This window comes from Nematostella vectensis, chromosome 14 (assembly GCF_932526225.1).
Source record: "Nematostella vectensis chromosome 14, jaNemVect1.1, whole genome shotgun sequence".
Lineage (NCBI taxonomy): Eukaryota > Metazoa > Cnidaria > Anthozoa > Actiniaria > Edwardsiidae > Nematostella > Nematostella vectensis.
Window position 1 is genome coordinate 4391679 of NC_064047.1, and position 12030 is coordinate 4403708.

Genomic DNA, 12030 nt, shown 5'->3' on the forward strand with positions numbered 1-12030 from the left:
TGTTTTTTATACACTTTATACACAACGTATTTACAAGTCTGAATAATGTAACACGTGATTTATGATTGAATCAGAGATTGCACCGGATGTGCCGAAATTATTGGCCGAATGTACCCTGGTTCCAGAGTCTCAAACGTCTCTCTATTTAGCGGCCAGCGAGCTTTAGACGTCTCAAGCTCGCTGGCCACTAAATAGAGAGACGTTTAAGGCTCTGGAACCAGAACTCGAAGCTCTGGAACCAGGGTAGACCGAATGTAACGTCATTCAAGAACTGTTTAGAGACATGCGTATGTTTTCAGCGGGGAATAACTTGACGCTGTCTGTACCAAAAACCTCTCCCAGTCGATATCTGTTGATCTCGCAAAATCTAGAAAGGAACGAGAAAGGGATTGATTAAAAAAACTACTCGCATATGACCCTAAAACATTTGATTGACATGCACGTGATTGACATGCACGTGATTGACGTGCACATGATTGACATGCACATGATTGAAATACACATGATTGGCATGGAGATGATTGACATGCAGACGATTGACATGCACATGTTTGACGCTGACTTGAAACTGGCAACTGAATGGTATGACACACATTAGTGGCACGTGATTGGCACTTTGTCAGCACGTGATTGGCACTTTGTCAGCACGTGATTGGCACTTTGTCAGCACGTGATCACTCACCTGTCCCCCGTGATGGTGTTCAGATATTTCCAGTACGATCGCCGAACGTGCTGGGCCTCAAACGTGAGCTGAAAGAAGAGAATATGCTTTATACAAACGTGAGCTGAAAGAAGAGAATATGCTTTATACAAACGTTAGCTGAAAGAAGAGAATATGCTTTATACAAACGTTAGCTGAAAGAAGAGAATATGCTTTATACAAACGTGAGCCGAAAGAAGAGAATATGCTTTATACAAACGTGAGCCGAAAGAAGAGAATGTGCTTTATACAAACGTGAGCCGAAAGAAGAGAATATGCTTTATACAAACGTGAGCTGAAAGAAGAGAATATGCTTTATACAAACGTTAGCTGAAAGAAGAGAATATGCTTTATACAAACGTGAGCCGAAAGAAGAGAATATGCTTTATACAAACGTGAGCCGAAAGAAGAGAATATACTTTATACAAACGTGAGCTGAAAGAAGAGAATATGCTTTATACATACGTGAGCTGAAAGAAGAGAATATGCTTTATACAAACGTTAGCTGAAAGAAGAGAATATGCTTTATACAAACGTGAGCCGAAAGAAGAGAATATGCTTTATACAAACGTTAGCTGAAAGATGAGAATATGCTTTATACAAACGTGAGCTGAAAGAAGAGAATATGCTTTATATTAACGTGAGCTGAAAGAAGAGAATATGCTTTATACAAACGTGAGCTGAAAGAAGAGAATATGCTTTATACAAACGTGAGCCGAAAGAAGAGAATATGCTTTATACAAACGTGAGCCGAAAGAAGAGAATATGCTTTATACAAACGTGAGCCGAAAGAAGAGAATATGCTTTATACAAACGTGAGCCGAAAGAAGAGAATATGCTTTATACAAACGTGAGCTGAAAGAAGAGAATATACTTTATACAAACGTGAGCTGAAAGAAGAGAATATGCTTTATACAAACGTGAGCCGAAAGAAGAGAATATGCTTTATACAAACGTTAGCTGAAAGATGAGAATATGCTTTATACAAACGTGAGCTGAAAGAAGAGAATATGCTTTATATTAACGTGAGCTGAAAGAAGAGAATATGCTTTATACAAACGTGAGCCGAAAGAAGAGAATATGCTTTATACAAACGTGAGCCGAAAGAAGAGAATATGCTTTATACAAACGTGAGCTGAAAGAACAGAATATGCTTTTTATAAACGTGGGCTAAGAGAAAAGAATATGTTTTATACAAACGTGAGCTGAAAGAACAAAATATTCTTTATATAAACGTGGGCTAAAAGAACAGAATATGCTTTTTATAAACGTAAGCTGAAAGAAGAGAATATGCTTTATATAAACGTGAGCTGAAATAGAATATGCTTTATACAAACGTGAGCTGACTAGAAGGTCCGTTCAAAGTCTGTCTGTCTGTCTGTTCTATCGTTGTACCTTTAGAAAAGCAATATTATACCATCCCTGTACTCACCCCGTGAAAGACCATCGCTGTACTAACGGAGTATAACAACACCGTGGCGTGTGGTAACGAGGGAAGCAAGCCTTGTGCTTTGCCGTGCTTGTACGCCGTCTGGAAGAAAATATTCACCATTGAACCTTCTTAAAACGGACACCGGGAAAGAAATAGCGTCCATTAATGGAGTCATCTGCTTAAGTCTTTCATTGCCATAACGCCCTGAGACGCCTGTAAAATATAGGCCCAACTCCAAAACGTCAAAAATGCAAACTAAACATCACCAGACCCGGATACTCATAGATTCATCCAAGGCATAGACGACCTTCAAAAGCGCATCTAAGCATCTAAACACAGATCAAGTCACAAATAGATACCTTTATTGCGCTCCGTCAGGTCCCATTTCACAGCAATCAGTCACAATAATCAATGCTAGAACCTCCATTAGAAGCGAGTCACCGCACCATGTTTAGCCTATTTTGCATGCCTGCACTGCATCATGGGAGTCATGGAAACACATTGACAGACAGGCGGGCAATCTCCTCCAGAATCATAACAGTTTTTTTTATAAGTCTCTTTGCCCCGAAGCCAAAAAAGACATTTCCAGGTCCAAGGAACCCAGAATTAGTCTGAAAACAATTTTTGAATAAGGTTGGGTAGCAAAGATGGCCCACATTGGAGAGTAGATGGCTATTCACCAGAAAATTCCTTTCACACTTGGTGAAGCCCAGACAAGGAATTATCCCATTGAATCAACCTCAGCATGCAAACATCCATAAGCACAGCATTAATTATGCCTAAAAAGACTTGATGTCCTAAGGCACTCTCCAGATGTGAAAAAGCTGTAATTTTTAAGCAAATTACAAGCAAAACTGTTGTAAGCGACAGGCTGTAGCAGTGCCGTCGCTAAAAAGAAAAGGCACCGCAGTGCATTGCTGGAAACATCAAGGCATACCGTCTTGGGTCAGCGGTAGCTTGACTTGAAATAGGGGGGGGGGGGGGTTCTGTCTGTTTTTCTTACAATGTTGTTCAAAAGTACCCAGGAGTGAAAGGGTTAAGGGAGAATCTATTTATAGCACTTGATTGGGGGATTTGACATCGTGAATGTGTTAGTTATATAGAGTCCGCTTAAGCCAGGCGCACATGGTAAGAAAATATGGTCCATACAGTATCAGACTTCATTCGTGGATCCTTATTTTGAAGTTCGCTTGAAAATAAACCTTTGTATAATTGGGAAACCTGTGGTTACCTCGATAACTTTGAAGGCAAGGTATGTGGCAACCGTCGAGCTTCGATAGAAAAACATCGACAGGCCAGATAAACAACCTGCAAAAAGACAAACAATGTTAGCAGAGAACCTGACTTCAACAAAATGTTAATCTTTAAGTCATTTACATGAGACTTCCATGGCGTGAAAATGTCGTGATTTTGTATATACTTTTTAACACTGTAACTTTCAATATCCTGCAAAATCTTGTCAATAAAGAGCTGCTGTAACTGCTTTTTGGCTAATATTTGGTGCTCTTTGGATGGTTAGCGGCTTATGGAAAGGGCGTGATTGGAAACCATACGTGATTGTATTACGATTCAAGAATTTTGAATAACAAAAAATTGGAAAAAGTTGGAAATGAAAACTGGAATAGTCTTTAAAAAAATCCAAAGCAAAGATTTCAACCCCCCCCCCCCCCGAAAAATAAAAGGAAATCCCAAACAATCGAGCCTCCAAAAATATACGACAAAGCCCCACTCAAGCTACTCTCCCCTGGGTTGCCTGTGTGGCAAGGGTGGGTTGCCTGTTTGGCAAGGGTTTCAGTGGGGTTTCAGCAAAAATATAGAGCCACGCGAAAAGTGGGGACAAAGGATGAGAGAGGTGAAAGTACCTCCCTTCCCCCGCTTTCCACTCTTTGCAAACATACTCTTTGCTTGCTCTCTATTTCTGCTAACATTCACTACAGTCTACCCCCTGGGCATCCGATCAGACTGTTAAAGACTAGCCCATACCACGCCCTAGAGACCTACCAGCAATTGCCGCATTGTACTCGTCGTGCGTCTTTCTTAGATACGTCAGGGCATATTCTACCGACTAAAACAACAGTGACATTGATTAGAAAAACACATTTATTTTCTTCAAAATGGTGAAAATACCTACAAACCTTATAAATTGCTACATAGCTCCCTAAGAAAAGTCCACAGTTGAAATTCTCAGAGTTCCAAAGCACTTTAAGAAGTAACCCTGTTTACAAATACAAGATAATAGGAAATGCAAAAAATATATAAAAATATCACAAATTTGTATGCTAGAACAGCATAATACACACTTATTATTTAAACAGCTTAAATATAAAATAGCAAATTGTAAAAAAGCAGCAAACCACTGCTTATGGGTCTAATTATTTGTAAGGATGTTGTAACTAAACTGTTCCCAGTAGAAATATAACCTAACCAAGGGTATTTTCGATAGTAGACCTGTTATTTGCGATATGCATTTGTCACTTGCATGATTTTCCAAATAAGTAATGGTAGCTTTAGGTTTCTTACAGTAGTAGTGTATTAGAAAATAAATAATTTATCCTTTGCTCATTGTATGGATGTGCACTCCTGCAACAGGTAGTCTGCAAGGGAGACTACAGGGCTGGAGACTTGAATTAAAGCAATTTTACTTGCTTTTACTTCATAAGTGGTTTAGTCATTTTTCTCCAGAATCCACAATAGAGAACACTTACCAGGCCTTTTTATCAGTTTAGGAATTGATGGAAGAACTTGAAGAATATAGCCAGTGATAAATGCCTTCAGGGATTGTTTGATACTGTGAAATATAACGACACCTTTAGATGATGACAACCAACCTGATGGCAGCATATTTTTATCACATCGCAACCAGTAAAACTGTGATCATCTCAAACTATTTATTTTTTTAACTGTTACTGTAGGCGAGAAGCAAGAGTTTGGTCAACTGAATCTTGTTGATATTTGACTGTTTTAATATCTTGTGTGATTGGTCAGAACAAGCATTCCATCATCTAACTTTAAGATCCCCGTAGCCAGGATTTTGAGTGGGGGATTTTGTTTACCCGTTTAGTGGACCATTTTCTTTAGGTAGCGACCTACCTCGCAGTGGTACTCAAAGTCCCTTTATTAGAACAGACCAGTTGAGTGGGATGGTTCTTCTTCTCCCCCCCCCCTCCCCCCCGGGAACTGGTCTGTTCAGCTGACTGCAGTTATGTTAGTTGCGCTGTAAATTTTCTTACCACGATAACGACATCTTGTATTCTGATCTATTGAAAAATAGCCAAGGTTTTTCTGTCTTTTTAGCTAGTATTTCCTCTGGATTACTTGAACCTATAAAATACCTAGTACAAGGAAATCAACATCATCATTATTATGATTATTATCATCTTTACCATAATAATAGTAAACATCATAACTTATCTTCATCATCCTCACAACTTATCATCATCATTATTATAACATATCAGCATCATAGCTTATCAACAAGGGACTATTTAGTACGACCATGCGCGCAGATGCTGATTGACATCAACGATTGCAGGCTCTCCTTAGGGGAAACCACTCACCCATAGCGCAAGATTCAGATCTGAAAAGATGTTCGAATGTTTTTCTCTTGCTAGTAATCCTATGCACCTCTTCCGAATTTTATAAATGATTAAATAAGTGTGTTATTTTTTTCTTTCCTTCTTTTTTTTTTTTTTTTTTTTGAAGCAAGTTTCCAACATATTGACAGGTTTGTTTAATTTATAGAATTTATGTGTTTACATGACTGGGGAGGCACTATTTCTGGCTCTCTGTCCTTGAGGAACTAATTGAGCTAGATGAATTGCAAATTACATATGGAACAAAAGAATGAATTACCATAATGACTTTCACCTCATAATTATCCTCAAAACTGACACAAAACAAGTTGATGGTATTCTCCAATTTTGCCAGTATAGACGCTAACAAATAATGAAATTATTAATAGCTGTGCACAACATAGTGGCATCATTTGTGTAGTTTTATTACTCGATTTTCCATATATATTTTTAATGAAATATTTAATATTCATGAGAAGTGATGTCTAAATGTTTATTTAAGCAACAATATCTCCAAAAATACTTGTTTTTTTTAGAGAAGGGTATGATAATTGTATGTGATTCAGAACAACTTTTGCTTGATATGAAAACCGCAAACAGTTCTACCAGCAATCATACCGTAGAAGATGGATACCACACACTAAAAAAATTATTTAAGATCTTTCTTAGATTTTCCTATAAATGGCACCCATAAAATCCTGACAAATAAGGGACGTAAAATTGATCACAGTCTGGGAACTGTGGGTTTTTTTTCCCAGATCCCGAGAAAATCACTTTCAATTCAAGCTCAAACGGTGAATCAAGCAAATAACGCCGAAGTTGTAAATACGTTTATCTGAAGGGAAGAGTACGGATTTCTATCATAATATCCAATCAGATAAACTAGATAAGAAAGCCCGTCATAGTGCAGGGGTCCAGCACATTCACCCTCAAATAACAGAGATATCATTCTTGTAATTCATGTAGAAATCATAACACGCCACCATTAGATTCCTGTGAATGGTTAGCTGTTTAGCATCTATATGCTAATATTTAGCATGCAAAACGGTATCCGGCAATGGCTGATTCAAGCGAGACTGCATACAAACATTATGTTTGCCTTCTGTGGGAATTTTCTGGTCAAAGAAGATATCTCTACAGTCCAGAAACAGTGCGGGTTTTTGTCATAACATTCCAAATCCACCATTTTGATCGCCATATTGCTCAATGAAATGTGCATGCGCAACAGAATAGTCGCTTGTTTAGCTTAGCAGCATCATCTTAACTTATTAAATCATAACTGATCATCATCATCACAATAATGTACCAACACTGTAACTTATCAGCATGATCATAACTTATCATCATCATCATAACTTATTATCACCATTACTTATCACCATCATTATAACTTATCACCATCATCAAAACTTATTACCTTGATCATAACTTATCACCATCACCATAACTTATCACCATCATCATAACTTATCACCATCACCATAACTTATCATCATCATCATAACTTATCACCATGATCATAACTTATCATCATCATAACTTATCATCATCATAACTTATCATCATCATAACTTATCAGTATCATCATAACTTATCACCATCATAACTTATCATCATCATTATAACTTATCACAATGATCATAACTTATCATCATCATAACTTATCACCATCATCATAACTTATCACCATCATCATAACTTATCACCATCATCATAACTTATCACCATGATCATAACTTATCACCATCATCATAACTTATTACCATGATCATAACTTATCACCATCACCATAACTTATCACCATCATCATAACTTATCACCATCATAACTTATCATCATCATAACTTATCACCATCATCATAGCTTTTCGCCATCATCAAAACTTATCACCATCATCATAACTTATAACCATCATCAAAACTTATCATCATCATCATAACTTATCACCATCATCGTAACTTATCACCATGATCATAACTTATCAACATAACTTATCACCATCATCATAACTTATCACCATCATAACTTATGACCATCATCATAACTTATTACCATCATAACTTATCATCGTCATAACTTGTCATCATCATAACTTATCATCATCATAACTTATTATCATCATAACTTATCACCATCATCAAAACTTACCATCATCATAGCTTATCACCATGATGATAACTTATCATCACCATAACTTATCACCATCATTATAAGTTATCACCATCATCAAAACTTATTACCATGATCATAACTTATCACCATCACCATAACTTATCATCATCATCATAACTTATCACCATCATAACTTATAATCATCATAATTTATCATCAACATAACTTATCATTATCATTACTTATCACCATCATCAAAACTTATCATCATCATAACTTATCACCATGATCATAACTTATCATCATCACAACTTATCACCATCATCATAACCTATCTTCATCATCATAACTTATCAGTATCATCTTATCACCAAACATTTTCTTTAGTATCCAGCTTACCCAATAAGAGATCGAAGAACTCCTTTTTTCATTCCAGTTCTTGATCTAAAAGACGCAGAGAAGGAATTAGTTGGATTGTTTTATATTTGGCACTGGATAACAACAAGAATAATGCTATACATAACGAAAAAAATAATAACCATATCAGTGACAGTGTTAAACATTACTCCGCACTCATAATGTGGAATGTTCCTATGTTGACATGTGCATATCTTTTTCCCTTTGTGTTAAGACTGTAGACAGGGTTTCTCCTATACGGCAAGAAACACACAAGGAATAACAACGGCTTTGGGTTTTACCATTTTAGATCCATACCTGTATAAATACATCATTATGGCTGTTGTAATACTAAACAACCACACCTGAAAAAGAACAAAAAGTACACCACTAAAAATGAGACTTTGCATAGACTAAAATATGGACAGCCCTTTTACAAGCTACAAAGTGTACTGAAATTAAGAGTGTGTGAGGGAAGGGGGGGAGGGGAGGGAGGGGGGTATTGACTGAACACGATTCAGGATGAAGTTTGAAGTGTTCTTGTGTAATTCATTGTCGGACCTCAAAAAGGGGTATATAAAATATTAAAAAATTGAAATGGAATACATCAAACTAATATTGCGAATTAAAACTGTTTTTCAAACACCATTGAATTTTAAGGCTAAGCATTGCATCCTATTATATATTTTTTTCAGGGGATGTAAGGTAGTCCTAATTAAAGTGAACTCACTTCACCACACCACACTGGAGAAATGTATCCCATTGCCTTTAGTTTCTGGTAGATCATATCTGCAGCCTGAAAAAGGAAAAATGGATACAGACACCATATTAGGCTCATTAGCTAGCTTTGCCTTCAAATTGTTACTGTACCTGAGCATATATCCGGCGGTTGCGGTTGATTAGTGTGGGGTGTGGGCGCAAGGTGTGGTTTTTAAGGCTCCCCAATAATAGTCCTAGTATATTTCCTGTAGTCATGTCTCACGAATAGCCGCAAAGGATATTCTAGAAGAGCCCATGTCCGCCCCAAATATTCTGATTTTAAAGTTTATTTCTATGCGAAAAAAAGTATGCATCATATAGGAGTAAATACAGTGTATATGCCCATTTCTGATAGTGATAAATCGGGGCCGTAGCTGGGGATGGGGCACTGGGGGCATGTGCCCCCCCCCCCAATATTTTAAAAAATTATAAGAAAATGACCAGTAGGGGAGTGGCTCTGCCACCCAATATTTCTTAAAGTTTCTGTACCATGCCCCTCCCCCCCAATAATTCGAAGCTTGCTACGGCTAAGTACATAATATAGGAACAAATCACAAAACTTCACTTATGCATACCTGATTACACATGTAAAGACAAAGGACTCCTTGTCGCTCTCTCCTCTCAACGCTGATGCCGAGAAATGAGGCAATCAACCCAGGGAGGAATATCATTGACAGGTAGTAAAAACGTCCAAACAGCTTTCTACAGAGAGAAAAATTGGGGATTTTAGAATCTGGATTTCAAATAACATGAAGAGGCCAGACCACAGAATGACATTCTTCATTTGAATTGATTTATAACCACATGTTGGGCAATTTTTTTTCAAAATTAAATTAACTATCACACATTGAATAAAAATATAGAATAACATTCTAGAAGGAGCAACTCAAAGATGTATTTTTCGCCTCTTTATGCAATGTCAGACCTGTACACAGGGGTGTGGGCAGGGTGCAAGGTGCGCACCCCTCTTTGGTGGCCAATAAGTGGGTTATTTCTTATAAAAGAATCTTCAAATACTATACATTTTCCATATGATACCTATGACTGCGCACCCCCTTACAGCCAATCCTGGGGACGCGCATGAATTTTGTGGTTTGAGTGACAACTCATACCCTCTTGTCTTCTGGTTCAAGATTATAATGGGCATTTTGCATGATATTTTTGATAAACACAAATAAAAATAAAACCAAACCAAAATTCATTCAGTGACACCCGATAAATTTTTCAGCACATAAGATGTTCTAACAGCCCCTTGACGTCCTTCTATATATATCATACCTGTCAACTCTCCCACATTAGGCGGGAGTCTCAAGATTTTGGACCCCTCGCTGTCCCGCGATTTTTATTGCTAAAACACCCACGTGAGATCTATAAGTGGATTTGTTCGTGAGACTTTTCTATACGGCAAATGCGTGCAAAGTTAAATCCACCCCTCCCCACAAAAATGAATATACCCCACCCCTCTCCTCAAAAATACCAAGCCTTGAGATTTTTGGAGGTTGACAGGTATGTTCAATACATATGTATGTGCCTTCAAAGTTAAAGTTTACTGATATCCACCTTAAAATACACACCTAAAGACACATACACCCGCAAGGACCCCACTACCATTCACAGCTATTGCCAGAGATGACTGCAAGATATCTCGAAAAAACCTAAACTTGAAATAGTCCATGCTTTCTTTTCTCAATAGAGCACCAATCTACAAAGAAAAGTGTGAATTATTAATAATACAAAGTCAAAGAACACTGTTAATCATAGAGCATGTGTCGTATGCAGGGAGCAAATTTATTCTCGAAAAAGGAAATATTTCATTCCCTACTACCAGAGGCCTCTTTTCTCTGTTTTTCACTGGGCTGGTGTCCAAGAACCAAGAACAGATGTACAGGAGAAGTTAGGCCTCTGCAAGCAGGGAAATATTCCAACAAAAAGGGAGTGAAGGGGAGATCAAACACAAACTTTACAAATCCTAATATACTCATTTCTCCATCTCTCTCTCTCCAAACTACTTCTCTTTCTATGCATGAAATGCTACATCTTAACAATAATATAATGGTGCGATTTGGTGCTACGCATGCTCTCAATGGTTGATTAGTGGGCCGCAACACTCTGTGATGATGTTTATATCAAAACACTGTATAATGTGTCTTGTAATCCAAAATTCATTTCTTCAAATTCTTTAAATGTCTTGCAACCTCTAAGAAGGTAAAATACTAAACCTAAAGTATACCCCCCCCCCCCCTTCCCTGGATCTCCCTTGGATTTGCCACTGTGTATATGTTTACACCCTATTACACCTCCCCCACCCCCTTCCCTGGATCTCCCTTGGATTCACCACTGTGTGTAAGTTTACACCCTATTACACCTCCCCCCCTTCCCTGGATCTCCCTTGGATTTGCCACTGTGTATATGTTTACACCCTATTACACCTCCCCCACCCCCTTCCCTGGATCTCCCTTGGATTCACCACTGTGTGTATGTTTACACCCTATTACACCTCCCACCTTCCCAGGATCTCCCTTGGATTCGCCACTGTGTATATGTTTACACCCTATTACACCTCCCCCCTTCCCTGGATCTCCCTTGGATTCGCCACTGTGTATATGTTTACACCCTATTATACCTCCCCCACCCCTTCCTCCAAAATTTCGCGATTGAACTTTGTACCACGCGGAGCCGGCATCACTAAATAAACAACCCTAACAGCTTACAACCCATCTTAAAACTCAATTTAATGTTCACAGGTCGATGAGTAAGTAAATAAGCCTTACCAGATATATAGGCGGGTAGATCCGTGTGATTGAGGTGATCATTACCGATAAAAACACATCCCAGGACCCCATAAAGCAAGAAGGAGTCCAAGTATGGGTGATATCAAAACAGCTATTTGTACACGATGTAGGCGACATCAGCCATGCAAGAGCTGATAGAGGCAAAGGCACATCAGACATGGCGGCACCCTCTACAAATCACGTATAAAGTCTAGGTAAAAATGCGCTAAACAACATCAAACTTCTCCTATTTCCCGCGCATGACAATTCGTCCTGCTTTGATTTAGC

General features: G+C 38.0%; 1 protein-coding gene across 2 annotated transcripts; it reads right to left on the reverse strand.

The window, feature by feature from the left end:
* Positions 1-12024, reverse strand: LOC5510154 (transmembrane protein 135). 2 transcript variants are annotated; one of them, XM_048722282.1, is made up of 15 exons: positions 11743-12024; positions 10546-10673; positions 9547-9673; positions 8943-9008; positions 8531-8577; positions 8216-8260; positions 5363-5464; positions 4838-4920; positions 4268-4347; positions 4134-4197; positions 3364-3440; positions 2133-2231; positions 683-750; positions 303-367; positions 1-152 (listed from the first exon to the last, which is right to left on the reverse strand). In XM_048722282.1, the coding sequence occupies exons 1-15, from the start codon at positions 11920-11922 to the stop codon at positions 142-144; spliced, it is 1242 nt and encodes a 413-aa protein (XP_048578239.1). In that variant the 5' UTR covers positions 11923-12024; the 3' UTR covers positions 1-141. The 2 variants fall into 2 exon arrangements, with proteins under 2 accessions (XP_048578239.1, XP_048578238.1); XM_048722281.1 differs by having other exon boundaries at positions 1-367.
* Between the last annotated feature and the right edge of the window lie 6 nt (positions 12025-12030).

Excerpts from the sequence above, each read along its gene's own strand:
- LOC5510154 (XM_048722281.1), bottom strand. The coding sequence starts at position 11,922 with ATGTCTGATGTGCCTTTGCCTCTATCAGCTCTTGCATGGCTGATGTCG. Across the intron at positions 3,441-4,133 it reads GTACAATGCGGCAATTGCTG|GTTGTTTATCTGGCCTGTCG; the intron begins GTAGGTCTCTAG and ends GTCTTTTTGCAG. Across the intron at positions 2,232-3,363 it reads TTGCCTTCAAAGTTATCGAG|ACGGCGTACAAGCACGGCAA; the intron begins GTAACCACAGGT and ends ATTTTCTTCCAG.